The 18,099-nt window shown below is 48.9% G+C and overlaps 1 protein-coding gene across 6 annotated transcripts in view; it reads right to left on the minus strand.

Annotated features, from left to right (window-relative positions):
- Nucleotides 1-18,099, minus strand: part of apba2b (amyloid beta (A4) precursor protein-binding, family A, member 2b) — a 53,672-nt gene that overhangs the window by 9,127 nt on the left and 26,446 nt on the right. For 4 of the 6 annotated variants that reach the window (XM_052042472.1, XM_052042470.1, XM_052042471.1 and 1 more), the window contains 9 exons: nucleotides 15,583-16,513; nucleotides 12,612-12,692; nucleotides 11,515-11,554; nucleotides 8,595-8,740; nucleotides 5,591-5,626; nucleotides 5,245-5,331; nucleotides 1,633-1,818; nucleotides 1,001-1,180; nucleotides 43-255 (listed from right to left, as the gene is read on the minus strand). In XM_052042472.1, the coding sequence (XP_051898432.1) occupies nucleotides 43-255; nucleotides 1,001-1,180; nucleotides 1,633-1,818; nucleotides 5,245-5,331; nucleotides 5,591-5,626; nucleotides 8,595-8,740; nucleotides 11,515-11,554; nucleotides 12,612-12,692; nucleotides 15,583-16,449 (1,836 nt within the window). In that variant the 5' untranslated portion in view covers nucleotides 16,450-16,513. The remainder of the gene's footprint in view (nucleotides 1-42; nucleotides 256-1,000; nucleotides 1,181-1,632; nucleotides 1,819-5,244; nucleotides 5,332-5,590; nucleotides 5,627-8,594; nucleotides 8,741-11,514; nucleotides 11,555-12,611; nucleotides 12,693-15,582; nucleotides 16,514-18,099) is intronic. The other 2 variants (XM_052042473.1, XM_052042474.1) reach the window with 2 other exon arrangements.

The following is an 18,099-nucleotide window of genomic DNA, read 5'->3' on the forward strand; positions in this document are numbered from 1 at the left end:
CAGGGAGCACTACAACCATCACCGTGCTGGCGCAGCTCGTACCTTGATTATTCCCTGACAGGTGGCGAGAGGGAGCCCCACCAGGCTGGTGCCATTGATGGACATGATCTGGTCTCCGATGCTGAGCTTCCCCGAGCGAGCAGCTGGGCCTCCGTTCATCATGTTCGCCAGGATGACGGTTGGGAGAATCGAGCCCCACCCCGACTCCACAATCACCACCCCAAAGATCTCGCCCTTCAGTTTCTCAACGTGCAGCTGTCAAAACCCACAAGGCAAAAGCAAAAGTGTCAAGAGCAGAAAACCGTGACGAGTTGCATCTTTGTCAAATCACCAAACAGCAAAATCATTTCGGCCGAGTAGGAGTGATTCCAGAACTCAGGAAAACCTCTGGCAGCATGGAGAGAGAGTCTCCACTGAGGTCAGGGGTGTTGGGTGTGACCCAGACACACAGTAATCAGTACTGCCTGTGTGTACAAACACAACCTTCACATTACATGTTTCCTCTCCCATTCCTCCCCTCTGAATTTGTTCAGAAGCCTGCAACATCCCTAAATCCTTCTGTTCTGCTTCAAACATTAACTGTTTCTCTCTCCACAGATGCTGCCTGATCTGCTGAATATCCCAGCATTTTTTGTTTGAGTTTGACTTTGCCTTCAGTCTGTGATTGATCAAAGGGAGTAGGAACGTCTCTGGATCTGGGGGGACCAGTGCCTTGAGTACGGGTTGGGGTCTTCAATGCCAGGAAGTACACATAGGAAGTAAGGCGTGACCTCGGGGGAGTAAGCACGGGAAGGAAGGCCTGACCTCGGGGGAGTAAACATGGGAAGTAAGGGTTGTGTCTCTGAAGGTGGTCATCCATGGGTGAGGACAAGGGGTGGACGAGTTTCAGGAGGAGTTGGGTGGGGAGGGAATGTTGGGGGGGGCTGCGGATGGAGGGAGTGTGTCTTGGGGAGTGGGAGGCGCAGGGTCCCGTGGATGGGGAGGGTCACATCATACAAACCTCCTTGCAGTTGGCCGAGTTGGAGTAGTGGATAAGGTCGTCGTTGTACATCTCCTGTGTGTTGATAATGTCACTGTACTCCTTCTGGCTAAGGTCCTCGGGATTAATGCCATTGGCTCGCAGAAATTCTTGGTAGGCTACGCTAAACGCCTGTCCGATGGACTGAGCAATCAGCTGTGCCTGCAATGGACAAGGATGTTACTGAACACAGCAACGGTTGAAACAAAAGCCACACAGGCTGCTTTAACACCAGCCCATACACTCAGCCACTCACACGTCAAGTGTTTAAACAAACCCACAGTTCTCAATTAATTCCTCAAATGCTGTACAAAGCATTAGGACCTCTCTCCCACAGATGCAGAAGCTTAATTTAAAGCCTTCCGGTTTAATCCTTAAAACCAACAAGGAATCCTCCATCGCATCACCGTGAGGTCAAGGTAAGGTCGAGACCTATCACCATGAGGTCGGGACCTCACCATTATCCTGCCAGGTATGGCAAGATCCCAATCTGCATGCTGTGGGATGAGGTAGGGGCCCATGAATACCTCCGCCCCCACAATGGTCTCACTCTCTAGTTGTAACCGAGCAACAGATTGGGATGGGGAAATCAGGAAGTGCCTTCTTATACTCACATCCTCTGACTCAAACACATGGCACACCATCTTGTACTGTTTCTTGCCTTCCTGGGTCCCGGGAGTGGTCTCGATACAATCCTGGGAGGCTGCTCGTGGGACCCGTCTCCGTGCCATCAGAACCACAATGTTGCCAATATCCGCGATGTAGGAGATAGTACGGAGGGCGTGATCCATCATTGGCTCCTGGAACAGACGTTACAACATCAGCAGCTGGTGACAGACTTCATTCACTGCTAGACACCACAACTCTCCACCACTGGCTCAAGAAACACAGAACACCTCAACCCACTGCAGAGAGGACCCGGCAACAGGACAGTGGCCAGTGTAGAACTACTGGCCGCTTCAATCGTTTGACAACAGTTAGTTCCAGCTCAGTAAGGAGCAGTCTCGCCTCCATGGCAGGTGATTCAGCAGCCAATAGTCTAGGTCAGCACTTCCATACCCGGGGTGCAATTACTCTCAGAGGGAGGGCAGGATGGACAGAGTGCTGCACTGTCAGAGCAGCAGGACTGAGGGTGGGTAACACTCTCAAGAGGGATAGTACTGAGGGAGGAGCATAGAACTGTCAGAGGGACAATACTGAGGGGGTGTCACACTGTGGGAGGGGTGGTACTGAGGGTCACATTGAGGGTCACACTGTGGGAGGGGCAGTGAGGGAGGGTCACACTGTAGGAGAGGCAGTACTGAGGGTCACATTGAGGGAGAGTCACACTGAGTGAGCTCTCTTGTCCAGCTGGATGTTCTGGTTGTGAAAATCCAGAAGTGCAGTTGTGGAGAACACTGGAAGGTGGGAGTGTGGAGTTCATCTTTAGCAGTGGACTGTAGCAGTTTTTCTTCCCAGAAGGATTCTGTTTTCCAAAGTTTTCTGAGTCTGTTTCGAGCGCTGTGGGAGCAGCAGTGGCTGGCAGATTGCCAGGGTTCACTTCTGAAATTTATTGGGAGCTGGGACGGAATTTATTCTGGCCGTTAACATCGGTGAGCTCCCTCCCACCCAAGAACTTGGCCCAGGGTGACTGGGTGAAGAGTTTTCTCGGCGACTCCTTGGACTTTCGTGCGGCTAGAGGAACACCAGGACTGGCCCGGAGGTGGACGTTCCTCACTCTGCAGCGAGAGGGACAGCACTGGCTCCATCACACAGGCAGTCCTGGTTATCTGAAGAAGTCTCCCACCTTCTCTGCACTGCTCTTTTGAGAGACTAATTAATGGTATGCTCTGCTGGTTGTAGAACAGTTTATCACACCAGCAGCGTGCTGTAATTACTGACTGCGTGGTGCGTATCATGGGGGGCTGCAGCTCTGAGATGGCAGGGCCTCCGTCCTATGCAGCAGTTGTAGCTCCTGGAGGCACGGCCCCTGCAAAGGCCTCAGCCTTCAGGCTAGTGGCTCCAAACACCATAAGACGTACTGTTCCTTCATCAGTCGGTCTGGATGGCGGTTTAACAGCTGTGTCTCAGACTGTGGGAGGTACGGCGGGTGTTGCTGCGGTCACCAGGTTGTAAGGGAGGACTGTGTTTTTCCTGCAGTCTGATGCAGACGTGTCCCTGGCCCTGAGTAGGGGACTGATGTCGGGGGAGGCCTTCATGCCAGTGGAGCCAGTGGGGTCCCGGGGCAGCGGGTTGTCCTTTCCAACGACTTTCCCCATGTAGCTGATGAGGTCCTCCTCCCCCACCGTGAGGTGCCACGTCTGTAAGGCGTTTGGGCATGTCCGTAGGCACTGCCCTGCCGCCAGACTTCTGGATCCGGGGGTGGTGGGGTCTCCCTCGACCTTTGATCCTGGGGGTGGGGTTGTGCCTGAGGTGGAACCTCCCGACGGGACTGCCACATGGTGTGGGGTGGGCGTGTTGCCCAGTGGCAGCGACTGCTCGGAGGAGGGCAAGGAGGACTGCCTCATCTCCAGCGCCGGGTCGCGGCGTTCCTGGTGGACACCCGGGGGAGATCTGGGAGTTCCTGGTGGACACCCGGGGGAGACAGTACAAGGCCCAGCTGGCCACCTGCCGCTGGGCGGATCTGCCAGGGGTTGTGCAGTCCATCTGCAACATCCTTAAGGAGAAGGGAAAGGAGACAGGCGTGGTTTGAGAGGAGAGGTGCCACTTCAAGAAGTCTTGAGGGCCCCAGTAGCTAGGTGTAGGGTGAAGGGGAGCTCGGGAGGGGGCCCTGCGTCCTTAAGTCCTGTCAGTTCATTTGCCAGGACCCCTCAGTGGAACACAGGTAAACCCCCAGAGAGAGGAGGTGTGTGCTCCACTCAAAGGGCAGCAACTCCTCTGGCAGGGAGTCCACCAAAAGACCCGAGCACTTCGCCCAGTTGACCCTGGCGGAGGACGCGGCCTGGTGGGTCTTCTCCTGGACCTGGCTAAGCTGGCCATCCATGGGTTCAGGCGGTGGGCAGTCGAGGGTTCTGGCTGAGCCAACTACCTGCCCCTCTTCCAGGCTTATGTCCGCACCTGGGGTCCTTGGAGAGGGAGAACCCTATATCCAGGATCAGTGGACCCTCCAGGGGATCGCGTGTCGTAGACGGTGTCAATGGTATTTTCATTTGAAGTAGTGCGTTTAGCAGTAACTTAGTTAGCGTCTGATGTGTAGTTCTTTTTGTTGTAGTGCCAATTGTAATAGTTGCTGTAGTTTTTGACTCTGTGTGTCATTTTCTAGTGCTTTTAGTGAATAAACTTTTGTATATTAAAAAAAGGGGACAGTACTGAGGGAGTGCTGCACTGTGGGAGGGGTGGTTCTGTGGGAGTGCTGCACTGTCAAAGGTCTATTGTTCAGATGGCACATTAAACCCAGGGCCCACAGCTCCTTAAATGGTTATAAAATTTCTGATCATATTACTTTGAAAAGACAGGAGGGTATTCCTGGTGTCAACATTTAACTCTCAATCATTTAAACAAATTATCCGGCCAATATCACTGCTGTTCATGGGTTCTTATTGGATGCAAATTGTCTGCAGTGATTTCTACATTATAACAGTGGCTGCCATTCACCAGCTGGGACTGGTCCAAGGCTGTGAAAGATGCTCTGGAAATGCAAGTCTATTTTCTGTTATTTCTTATCTTAATTCTTTGCCCACAAGATTGGTCTCCCTGTGGGCCCAGGGATCCCCCCTCTCCCCGCGGGCCCCAGGGTTCCCCGCACTCCCCGCGGGCCCCAGGGTTCCCCCCTCTCCCCGCGGGCCCCAGGGTTCCCCACACTCCTTCGCCACATCCACAAGTCTCAGTGAAGAGCAAACTCTGGCCCAGACCTCCCTCCCTCCCTCCCTCTCACTTCATTCCCATTCCCTCTACTCTATTCAATCCCCATCACTTCTGGCCACCCTCACTCCCTACCATTCAGTCACCTCTGGCCCCCACTCACCCTCCTCCCAACCCCTTTCTCTCCTCACTATCCCTCCTTTCTCCTCCATCTTTCCCTCACTCCCCCAATCTCTCCCCATCCCCCTCCTTCACTGCTTCCCTTATTCCTCTTTCCCTCACTGACCCCTCACTCCCTTTTCCCTCACTGACCCCTCACTCCCTTTTCCCTACACCATCCCCCTCTCTACTCATTCACGTTTCCCACCCACAAATGGACACAGTTCCAGGGTTTTGGCAGTCAGATCTCAGAGATACACCGTTACCTGCGAGTCTGCATTTAGAACTTTAATCCTCTGTGTGGAAATGAAGAGATCTACTTCGGTCATTGGCTGAGAGTTCCCGTCCGCAGCCTGAGGACAGAAGAGGTGAGGATTAACATGGACGGGTGCCCAGTGGTTGGTGTGGATGAGTTGGTCCGATTGGCCTGGTTCCGTGCTGTACGATTCCATGACTCTAAAGGCCACGAGCATGGAGACCAGGAATCGGCTGTCACCCATAGCACTCACATGCCTATTACACACACCAGCTCCAGAGCTAAAAAACCAACATTCCAAACACGGAGAAAACCAGGTCTTCAGAGACACACACCACTCACGTGGAGGCACTCACCACTTTCTTCTTGGGTTTTGACGTTTTCTGTACCCTCTGGTGGCAAAAATATTAAAGAAAACAAGGTTAGAGACAGAGATAAAGCAAGAGAGTCGTAGATTTTAGGGGAGAGGAGGGTGTTAAACGTGGACAGATAGTGGGATGACAGGGAGAAGATAGTGGGAGAGAGGGAGGAGGCACAGGAGGTGGGAAGAGGGCAGGAGGAGGGGGCAGGGAGAGGTGGGAAGGGAAAGGAGTTGAGGGAGTAAACAGATGAGAGAGAATAAAGGTGAAGGTCTGAGGGAAAGGGTGGGGGGAACGGGATTGTGTGAGGGGAAAGGACATGTCTGGTGGGGAGAGTGGAGACATTAGGGGAAGGGATGGTGGGCTGTGGCTGCAGTGAGTACAATCCATAAACCGACCTGTGGCAGTTCACCATGACTTCATTGGAATTGGTTTATTATTGTCACATGTACTGAGGTACAGTGAAAAACTTGTATTACATCACCGCCTGGTATGGAGGCTCCAATGTGCAAGATCGAAAGAGGCTGCAGAGGGTTGTAAACTCAGCCAGCTCCATCACAGGCACAATCCTCCCCACCATCGAGGACATCTTCAACAGGTGGTGTTTCAAGAGGGCGGCATCCATCACTAAGGACCATCACCACCCGGGACATGCCCTCTTCTCGTTACTACCATCGGGGAGGAGGCACAGGAGCCTGAAGACCCATACTCAATGTTTCAGGAACAGCTTCTTCCCCTCCACCATCAGATTTCTGAACGGTCCATGAACCCACAAACACTACCTCATTATTCTCCGCTTTTGCACTATCCTATTTATTTAGTAACTTGTACTAATTTTTACGTCTTTGTCTTGCACTGTACTGCTACTGCAAAACAACAAATTTTACGACACGTCAGTGATAACAAACCTGATTCTGATTCATAGAGATCAATTCATTACAAGAGTGCATTGAGGTAGTACAAGGTAAAACAGTAACAGGATGCAGAATAAAGTGTTACAGTTACAAAAAAGTGCAGTGCAGGCAGACAATAAGGTGCAAGGTCATAACAAGGTAAATTGTGAAGTCAAGAGTCCATCTTATTGTACTAGGGAACTGTTCAATAGTCATAACAGCAGGACAGAAGCTGTCCTTGAGCCTGATGGTACGTGCTTTTAGGCCTTTGTATCTTCTGCCTGATGGGAGAGGGGAGAAGAGAGAATGCCTGGGGTGGGTGGGGTCTTTGATTATGCTGGCTGCTTTACCAAGGCAGCGAGAAGCATAGACAGAGTCCATGGAAGAGGAACTGGTTTTGGTGATGTGCTGAGCTGTGTCCACAGCTCTCTGCAGTTTCTTGCAGACATGCGCAGCGCAGTTGCCATACCAAGCCGTGATGCATCCAGACAGGATGCTTTCTATGGTGCATCGATAAAAGTTGGTGAGTGTCAAATGGGACATGCCAAAGTTCTTTAGCCTCCTGAGGAAGTAGAGGCACTGGTAAGTTTACTTGGCCATGGCATCTACGTGGTTAGACCAGGACAGGCTATTGGTGACGTTCACTCCTAGCAACTTGATGTGCACCACCCCACCCCCTTCCTGTAATCAATGACCAGCTCTTTTGTTTTGCTGATATTGACGGAAAGGTTGTTGTCATGACACCATGTCACTAAGCTCTCTATCTCCTTCCTGTACTCCAACTCATCATTATTTGAAATAAGGCCCATTATGGTAGTACCATCTGCAAACTTGTAGATGGAGTTAGAGCAGAATCTGGCCATGCAGTCATGAGTGTATAGGGAGTAGAGGGCTGAGGACACAGCCTTGTGGGGCACCAGTGTTGAGAATAATCGTGCTGGAGGTGTTGCTGCCTATCCTCACTGATTGCGGTCTGTCAGTCAGGAAGTCAAGGATCCAGTTGCAGAGGGAGGTGTTGAGTCCCAGGTCTCGGAGTTTGGTGATGAGTTTACTTGGAATTATAGTATTGAAGGTGGAGCTGTAGTCAATAAAAAATAGTCTAATATAGGTGTCTTTACCGTCCAGATGCTCCAGAGCTGAGTGTAGGGAGATGGCATTTACCGTAGACTTGTTTTGGCAGTAGGTGAACTGCAGTGGGTCAAGGTTGTCTGGGAGGCTGGAGTTGATGCGTGCCATGACCAACCTCTTGAAGCACTTCATGATGGTGGATATCAGAGCCACCGGTCAGTAGTCATTAAGGCACGTTACCTTGTTTTTCTTAAGTACCGGGATGATAGTGGTCTTTTTAAAGCAGGTGGGAACCTCAGATTGAAGCAGGGAGAGGTTAAAAATGTCTGCAAGTACCTCCTCCAGCTGATCTGCACAGGATCTAAGGACACAGCCAGGGACACCATTCAGGCCAGATGCTTTCCATGGGTTCACTCTCCGGGAGACTGATCTTATGTCCTTGACAGTGACCATGGGTTCAGGTTCATTGGAGGCTGTCGGGGTGGGTGGTGACAAACCAATCCCCTTCTGTTCAAAACGTGCACAGAATGCGTTAAGGTCATCGGGAAGGGATGTGCTGTTGTCAGCGCTGCTGCCTGATTTCGTTTTGTAGCCCGTTATAGCAGCCCTGCCACAACTGACAGCTGGTCTGGGACTCGATTTTGGACTGACAGTGTCTCTTGGCATCTCTGATAGCTTTACATATCTTGATTTCTTGGAATAGTCAGGGTCACCTGATTTGAATGCTGCAGTTGCATATCCATGACCCCCAGGACAAGCTGCACAAACATACCATGCTGTTTCATTGTTCCGGGTTGTAGTTATAATGGAAGAGACTGTGACATGGTCAGCCCCTGTGGGGGAGAGGAGGATATAGGGAAATATATCACAGTAATGCAGTGACTGGGGATTCTGATGGGATGCTGTAGATTAACAATGGACTTTTTGTGTGCTATTTTAACAATGTGTCTGTGAGATTATAAAGCAGCAGCACACTGGCCATCTGCTGACTGGCAGTTTAAAGCACGTGAAGCCAAGCTGAGCTGAGCTGAACACGGTACCTTAATGCGAGCTACTGCCTCCTGGGCCTGCATCATACGGATGTTTTTAGAAGGATTCCGCTCTGACAGCAGCTGTGTCGAGCCTAGGTAGTTGGCTGCAAAAATTATCCCATCAATCAAGTCTTCTGGCTCACAAGGACCTGGAACTTAACCAGAAACAGTATGGATTAAAGAGTCCCAGTGCCAGTATCACAAGCAGCAAGCTCCTCACTCACAGCCAGACAGAAGATATTAACCAATAACGGCAAAATAAACAGGCTCAATAGCCAGTGGTTACAGTGATAACGTGGTATACCATTCATTGATCTCACACTCTGGGTCCTGTGGTTCGTCAGCATGAGAATGTTTTGATGTCTGTCATTGATATTTGCAATATTCCTCCATATAATTTTAAGATAACTATAGATAAGGACAAGTATGGACCTTGCGGGAGAGTATTAAATTGGAGCAGGGCAAGTTTCGAGGGAATTAGGCAGGAACCAGGAGAGTTAATTGGGAACAGCTGTTTCTGTGCAAGTTCACATCTGACATGTGAAGGGTGTTTAAAGACCAACTGCACAGAGTACAGGACAGGGATGTTCCAGTAAGAAGGAAGGACAAGGATGGCAAGGTAAGGGAACCTTGGATGACGAAAGAGGTAGGTGCATTTAGTGAAAAAGAAGGAAGCACATGTAAGGTTTTGGAAGCTAAAATCAAACGGAGCCCTTGAGGATTATAAAGAAATCAGAAAAGAACTCAAGAAGGGAATTGGGAGAACCAGGAGGGGGCCATGAAAAGTCTTTGGCAAGTATGATTAAAGAGAATCCCAAGGCATTCTATACATACATCAAGAGTAAGAGGATAACTAGGGAGAGGTTAGGATGACTTAAGGATAAAGGAAGGAATATGTGCTTGGAGGTGGAAGGTGTGGGAGAGGTCCTAATGAATACTTTGCGTCAGTAGTTACCAAGGAGAAGGATGTGGTGGATAGGAGATCATTGAGGAGCATGCTAATATGCTAGGGCATTTTGAGATAAAGAAGGAGGTAGTGTTGGGTCTCTTAAAGAACATTAAGGTGAATGTCCCCAGGGCCTGATGGGATATACCCCAGGTTATTGACAAGAGGCAAGAGATGAGATTGCTGGGGCCATGACCAATATCTTTGTGTCCTCTCTAGCCACAGGCGAGGTCCCAGAGGACTGGAGAGTAGCTCAAGTTGTGGACTGGAGCATAGCTAAAGTTGTTCCATTATTCAAGGAGGGAAATAGGGATAATCCTCAAAACTATAGACCGGTGAGCTCATGTCAGTGGTAGGGAAGTTACTGGAGAGGATTCCTAGGGATAAGATTTATGAGCATTTGGAAAACCATGATCTAATTAGGGACAGTCAGCATGGCTTTGTGCAGGGCAAGTTGTATCTTACTCATTTGACTGAATTTTCAAGGCGGTGACAAAGGTGATTGAAGAAGGTAGAACTGTGGATGTTGTCTACATGGATTTTAGTAAGGCTTTCGATAATGTCCCTCATGGGAGGCTCATCCGGAAGGTTGAGATGCATGGGGATCCAGGGTGACTTGGCCATTTGGATTCAGAACTGGCTTGCCCATAGAAGACCAGGTAGTGGTCAATGGGACTTATTCTGGCTGGAGGTCTGTGACTAGTGGTGTGCCACGGGGATCCGTACTGGGACCTTTGCTATTTGTGAGGTATATAAATGACCTAGATGAAAATGTAGATGGGTGGGTTAGTAAGTTTGCAGACGATATGAAAATTGTGGATAGCGAGGAAGTCTGCCAAGGGATACAGAGGGATATAGATCAGTTGCAGATATGGGCAGAGAAATAGCAGATGGAGTTTAACCTGGCCAAATGTGAAGTGTTGCACTTTGGGAGATCAAATGGAAAAGAGACAGTACACTGTTAATGGCAAGACCCTTAACAGTGTTGATGTGCAGAGGGATCTTGGGATCCGAGTCCATAGCTCCCTAAAAGTGGCTACACAGGTTGATAGGGTGGTAAAGAAGGCGTAGGACATGCTTGCCTTCATTAGTCAAGGAACTGAGTTCAAGAGTCAGGAAGTTATGTTGCAGCTTTATAAAACTCTAGTTAGGCCACATCCAGAGTATTGCATTCAATTCCGGTCATCCCATTCCAGCAAGAATGTGGAGGCTTTGGAGAGGGTGCAGAAGAGGTTTGCCAGGATCCTGCCTGGATTAGAGGGCTTGTACAAAAGGAGAGGTTGGACAAACTTGGGTTGTTTTCTCTGGAGCGGCGGAGGCTGAGGGGAGATCTGATAGAGGTTTATAAGATTATGAGAGGCATAGATAGAGTAGACAGCCGGTATCTTTTTCCCAGGGTTGAAATGTCTAATACCAGAGGGCATGTATTTAAGGTGAGAGGGGATAAGTTCAAAGGAGATGTGTGGGACAAGTTTTGTTTTACACAGAGAGTGGTGGGTGCCTGGAATACACTGCCAGGGATGGTAATGGAGGCACATATGATAGAGGCGTTCAAGAGGCTCTTAGGTAGGCACGTGAACATGCAGGAAATGGAGAGATTATGGATATTGTGTAGGCAGAAGGAAATAGTTTAGTTGGGCAGTTGATTACTAATTTAATTAGTTCGGCACTACATCATGGGCTGAAGGGCCTGTTCCTGAGCTGTACTGTTTGCTTCCGACTTTGCTTCTCATGGGGTTAACAGGGTATGGGAGTCAGAGGGACAATAAAATATCAAATTTACAGCAAACTACAAACGTCTCCTCACACAGAACCCAGGATTATGCAAATCATTCATTGATGTTCCACTGGATATTAGACAATGAATCTTTCATTAATCCATTCTCCTGAGCACAAGGAGTAGCCTTTAAAATAAGGCCTTCTATTCTAAGTGGACCCCAGGATCTAACAAATGCCATCTGGCGATAGTTCAGGAACACTCACCATCCACAAAGTTGGGAAAGGAGGATGGCATCTTTGTTTGCTGCAAGAGAAACCAGATGTTGACAGCTGTCCTCACATACAGTAAACAGAAATTAAACGTAACAGATGGAATAACAAGTTTTGATTGCATTCCCTGAATAACTTTGACAAGGTGAGCAAAATTGTGCAAAAGGGCCTTTGAAACTCACTTCCTCAACTGGCAGTGGAAGCAGGGTCATTGAATAGGGCAGAGATAGATAGATAATTGATAAGCAACAGGATGAAAGATTAGTAGGGGCAGGTGGGAATGCCAAGTCAAGGTCACAATCGGATCAGCCGTGACCTTACTGAATGGCAGAGCAGGTTGAAGCAGCTCCTGCTCCTAATTTGGATGCTCATGCATAACCTTGCAACAATTCACTCCCCATTGTGCGACTGGCTCCAACCAATGCCACCTAATTCACTGGTCTATCAGGATTAGGTGGACAATCAGATGAAGAGGCAGAAAGGTAGTTCATTGGGTGTTCAGACCATCGGGCAGGCAACTGGAAAGTTAGATGGGGCTTTTGACAGTGGAGGAGATGCTCCCACTTGATTGCACAAAGGAACAGACCAGCAAAAGACATGACTATGTCTGTATCACCTGATTTTCTCCTACGGACAATAATCCAACTAGGGTACAGGTCCCATAGCCATCAACATACTGGACCCACTAACTCTCACTGGGTTATGGGTACCACGGATACACTCATGGCCCAAGACTCATAATTCAAATGGCCTTTCATTATATGTGAGTTGAGATGGTCAATGAGAATCTGATTGTTAAGGCAATAATTCAGACAAGCTTGCAATTCAGTCCCATTCTGTTGGGTATTACTTCAAAGTGATTAGGAGCAAGAACCCTACCCGAATTTCCCTTCTATTCACCACTGTCCTGAAACTAATTGAATCTCAACTAATACTGGTTTCTCCCAACAAATTCCAGCCAGTTTGTCAGTGAACATGGACTTAAAACTGAGATATTCCTGTCTGCTGATTAAGTATCACATCGAATAATATTATTCCCGCTCTGTATTGGGCTCAGCATTCACAATCACAATAAAAGTGGCTAAACTCACCTCACAGACATAGTTGTTGTTGACCGGGCCATTGAGGTCGGAGCGCTGCTGTTTCCGTGGCTGCTCTGTGTCTGCAACTACCTGTCAACAGGCCAAAACACCTCTTTACAACTGGAACCTGAGATTTCTCCTTTCTATCAGTCTATACTGTCTCTACTGTAAATATACATCCATTGGACTACCTACCAAGCCTCTGTTCAGCTCCCTCAAATTCATCCATCTTTATCTTTGGCTATTTGTCATCCATGGATTCATTGGTGCAGATATTTAGATACAGAATAAAGCACTGCCTACACTGTCCCATTGAATGCTCCCAGAGCAGGGATAGCACAGGTTAGAAGTAAGTAAAGCTCCCCTTACATATATCCTTTTTGAGGAGAGGACAAGATTGTAAATCTGAAACACTTCTGAGAGCTACTTGTACAAGGAAGTCCCAGACTTACTGACAGATCCTACCTGCTGCCATTCTGACTGTGGCCAGTGTTGGACTCCTGAAGGATCACCACCTTCCTGTAGTTTCCCAGCAGGTAGGCTGGGAAATCCAGATGCTGCTCACCAGATTAGACCTGGCACAGGTTTGCCAACTGTGTCATTTCAATGCAGAAGAAATGGCTCCAAGGGAGAGAGGCAGGTTTCAGGTAACTTGCATCTTCTTTTAATTTACAAGTTTACTTGCAATATGCTTTGAACTGTTTTAACTTAAATGTTTTTGGTTATTTAAGTATTTCCAGTGTTTAAATGCTTTATTATTATTGATTCTTTTAGAAAGAATCATTTAAAAACTGCCAATGAATCTGAAATTAAGGTTAGCTGGCTGGAAAGAAATACTGGGGCAAGGGCTCTCTATTTAAGTCAGGAAGGTCCCGTACTAAACACAGAGCTCAAGTACCTCCACCTTCTTCCAGGTGTCTGTTTTAATTTCCATGATGAGTGATTGGCTCGATACCTTCCTCAGAACCACCCCTCCCACCCTGCCAACACCCATCCACCTCCAGGCTGCAACCTGCCCAACACTACTCCAAATCGTCTTCTTGACACCTCCCACAATTACCTGCCTACCCCTACAATCATTTCCCTGAGCCCAGTAATCGTCTGCCCAATCCACCCCAGGCCATCTGTCCAATACCTCCCCCTACTCTTTGAACCGCTCAGCCATGTCTTATAGTAACCCAGTATTAGCAGCCCAGTAACAATTAGAACCCTAAATTAACCTGGGTGTGACAAGTGGTTAATATACTAATTGCATTCCAAACCTATAACCCTTATCAAATTAGAAATCTGATGTTACTTCATAAAACCTATAATAATACATTTGCTGATCTCTCCAAATTCTCTGATGTACAGCTCCAATGTTCAAAGGAAACTTAATCATCTTTCATAAGAACATAAGAAAATAGGAGCAGGTGTAGGCTGTTGAGGCTCTTGAGCCTGCCCCGCCATTTAATACGATCATAGTTGATCTGCCCCAGGCCTCGTCTCCTCTTCTGTGCCAGTTCCTCATAGCCCTCAATTCCCCGACATTTCAAAAATCTACTTGCTTTTTAAAAACCCTCAATGATCGTGCTCCACGATTCTCTGGGATAGAGGATTTCAGAGATTCTTCATTCTCTGTGAGACGATGTTCCTATGCACCTAAGTGTTAAATGACTGCCTCCTAAATGTGTAACTATGTCCCTCATTTATTCTCCCAGTTAGTGAAAACATCTCCACATCTACCCTTCATTTCCTGCAAGGGTTATATGCGTTTCAGTAAGATCACCCTCATTCTTCTAAACTCCAAAGAATATAGATCTAATTTCTTTAGCCACTTTTGAAAGGACAAGGCACCAGTTAGGAGAACGAAGGGACCCCTCCCCTCGCATGGACGAGTTCAATTTCCGGAACATTCTTGATTCTCAACATTACCCAGGACATAGCAGCTCACTTGACTGGTACCCATCCAACACTGCAAATATTCATTGCCTCCACTACACAAACGTGCATCATCCATAAGATGCATGTCAGGTACCTGTCATGACCCCTTGCACAGCACCTCCCAAGCCTTTGACCTGCACTACCAATGATAGGAGGTTCAGGCATAAGAGTACTCCATTCCGTGCAGATTCCCCTCCAAGTCTCACGCCTTCCTGACTTGGAAGTAATTTGCCTATCTTCAATGTTGTTGGGTCTAAATCCTCGAACTCCTTCCTCTACAGCACCATGGGGGTGCCTTCTGAACTACTGCAGCAGTTCAAGAAGGCTGCTCACCAGCACCCTCCAGTGGACAGTTGTGGAGGGATGCAGTACTCATTCCCACCAATACTTTCATGGACAAATGCCTCTGATACAGGAAAATTAATTCAGGCAAAGTCAAATAGATTTTTCTCCTCATGTTGACTCTCACTACCTGTCTTACACTCAGTCTGGCAGCAGGACTCAGGTGACTTGGTCAATGGTGTAGTTATTATGCAACTCTCAGTGACTGCCATTGAAGCCTTTGCCACTCTAATGCTTCTTCCAAGTTCAACATGTTGAGGGAACATTGTAGATGGTAATCAGCTGGCAGTTTGTCCTGGTGCCACAATGGTTCACATGGAGTCAGTGTTATGGACTCCCAGAGTAACTTCTTCCTGAAGCTGCACCACTACGTCACCACCTCCACTCTCCCACTGACCAATGGATTAGAGAAGGCTCCTGTTCTCCCTGGGTAAAACAGGGCTCCTGCTTCTGCTCCCACTCCCGTTCCTGTGCCCTTTGCTGCAAATAGTGCAAGTTGTGGAGCCAAGTATTGGATCAGACTCTCCAGAACTCAAGTCTCACTATCTCCCAGTTACCCAACAATTCACCAGTCGGGGCAAGTTGGGCAAAAAGCAAAGTCACCTTGAAGGAAAATCAAATGTTAGTAACTTCAGGGTTGGGTGGTAGGAGGACCTGGAAAGGGAAAAACACTACCTTTGTATTGTGGAGAGCTGTTGACTGGGGCAATGCCTACCTGTCCAGAGCTTCGCTGTTTCCATTGATCTGAGCCCCTTGCTCCAGGTTTTTCACTGAACGGAGCCTCCCCATTGTTCCCTTCGGTGGGTGACGTCAGGCACAGTCGTGGCCACCCCTCTTCTTTCACATGAGAACTGTGAAGGTCTGTGTCTGACTTACTACTGGAACCCTTCTCTCCTGGACCCTGCTCACCAACACTGTTTAAGCTGCTTGTACTCATGCTCATTTTGATTTCAGCTACAATCTGGTCGATGTCCTCCTCCACGTCCTCTGGATCTGCTTCTGATTTGATGTGGTATTGGGATGGCTGTGGGGACTGAGGGTTGGGCCGTGAGGGAGAGTAACCCCAGGGGGTTCCTTCACTGCTGCCAATTCCTTCACTGCCCACTTCTGATTGGGCTGCTGCAGGGTCCACGTCCTCTGGCCCTTGGACACAAACATGTTCTTCAGGCCCCTCTGCCACAGCTTGGCAGACACCGTCAGATTCTGCCCAAGTCTCCTCCACAGCTTGTTGGCTGTCATCACCCTCGGCTGCAACGGTCTGAGTCCCACAGCTCCCTCCAGTGCATCCAATGTCTTCCAGGTAACTGTCTTCCTCAGGACAATACCTGATGTAATAGGTCACTCCTTCCTCCTCAGGCACTCCTTCATCATAGTCTTCTTCCTCCGACGTGTTGTTCACGTATTCGGAGCTCGAGTCGCCATCGCCCAGGTTGACATGGAGATCAGTATCCAGGGTGATGGGACAGGTCTCCCTGCCATCCTGCTGCCAGTCTTCGGATGGCAGGTGCTTCAACTCCTCCAGGTGACGAGGAGGGCTGGAACACACACTCAACCCCGGCTCCACCGAGCTGTTTGCCATCATCAGCAGCACCAGCCAGCGACAATCACTAGTATTTCACATTCCAGGCCTGACTCCCAGAGGCAACCTGTCACAAAGATAAAACATCCAGAGTCTTTTATAGAGTAAAGCACATTAACCATGAATCAGGAAATGAGGGGTACATCAGCAAGAACTACTGGCACCTCGTACAGACAGCAATGTTCATAATCAGGATGGCCAGAGCAATCGTTCACATCAGTATACAGCCAATAGCCCAGTGACAGAAACATCTCCCTCTTAGGATGACTCCCACTGGGGTGCTGGGCTCTCAGTAGAGTTGGGGGGTGGGTTTACACAGTCACAAATCTCATTGGGGTACAGTCGTACACACACACCAACCCTCAACGTCGTATACATCCCACAAACACTGGCTCACAAACTGTTCATTTCCGAAAGAGGTGAACTCTCACTGGGGGACTGGATGCACAGACATTGACTCTCCCTGGGGTATTCACTTTACCTACAAGACTGGAAGAGGACACTCAACCTCTGGCTCTCAGAACTCCCGTCAGTGCCGCTCCTCAACCTCTCTCTCACTTGCCCATCAATCCTCTTTCATTTTCCTGCCATCCACCTCCACTTGGAATAATTTAGAGCAGTCAATTAACCTACTAGCATGTCCTTGGGATTTGGGAGGAAACTGGAGCACCCGGGAAACCCATGCAGTCACAGGGAGAACGTATGAACTTGACACAGACAGTACTCAAGATCAGATCAAACCTGAGTCACTGGAACTGTGCTGCAGCTGCACTACTACACCACCCTCACAGTGGTCCCACACATACACACACACCGACCCTCACTGGGGGGGGGGGGGGGGACAGGTCTCTCTCACTCACACACACACACACACTGACCCTCACTGGGGGATGGGTCCCACACACTCATACACTGACCCTCACTGGGGGACGGGTCCCACACACAGACCCTCACTACTGGGGGACGGGTCCCACACACAGACCCTCACTACTGGGGGACGGGTCCCACAGATGCTCTCAGGAGGAGTTGTAAAATTCATTTCTGAAATTAGTTCCAAATTTTATTGATTTCATTCACCATTCATCAATGTATTGTAGGGTGAGCAGGGAAACTACAGACACCTTCCCATCAGATGACTGGCGGCTTCACAACCAGGCATGCTTCTCCCTGCTAGCCGGAAAGTATCCGGTCCCCCTGGCCGCATTCACCCACCATGGGGAATCATCACACTGCCCTGGCAATGGAAACCAAGAAACCTTAATGTCCAGCTTCCACACATCTGCTTGCTTCACAACTCTCTCCAACACTGCCCACCGACCCTCCCCCACACACCCTCCCCAAACCCACTGAACCTCCCCCATACACAATGCCCTCCCCACGTCCACTGACCCCACACCCGCCAACCCTCTTGCCTCAAGGTACCATGTCATAATGTTGTACAGATTCTATAGAAACTGCCTGATCCTCCCTACATCGCTTCCCTAGTGCTGCTCTGCGGACAGTGCAGTGCTCCCCCGACAGTGCAATTCCTTTGGACTGCACTGGATTATTAGCCGAGATTTGTTTTAAGATGGGTGAAAGGGAGCATCTCTCCAAGTAAAACTGTTCTCTGGCAAGGGCTGAGGTGAAAATTCTGTATAATACTTGCAGCCT

The sequence above is a fragment of the Pristis pectinata genome, chromosome 32 (assembly GCF_009764475.1).
Source record: "Pristis pectinata isolate sPriPec2 chromosome 32, sPriPec2.1.pri, whole genome shotgun sequence".
In the NCBI taxonomy this organism is placed as follows: Eukaryota; Metazoa; Chordata; class Chondrichthyes; order Rhinopristiformes; family Pristidae; genus Pristis; species Pristis pectinata.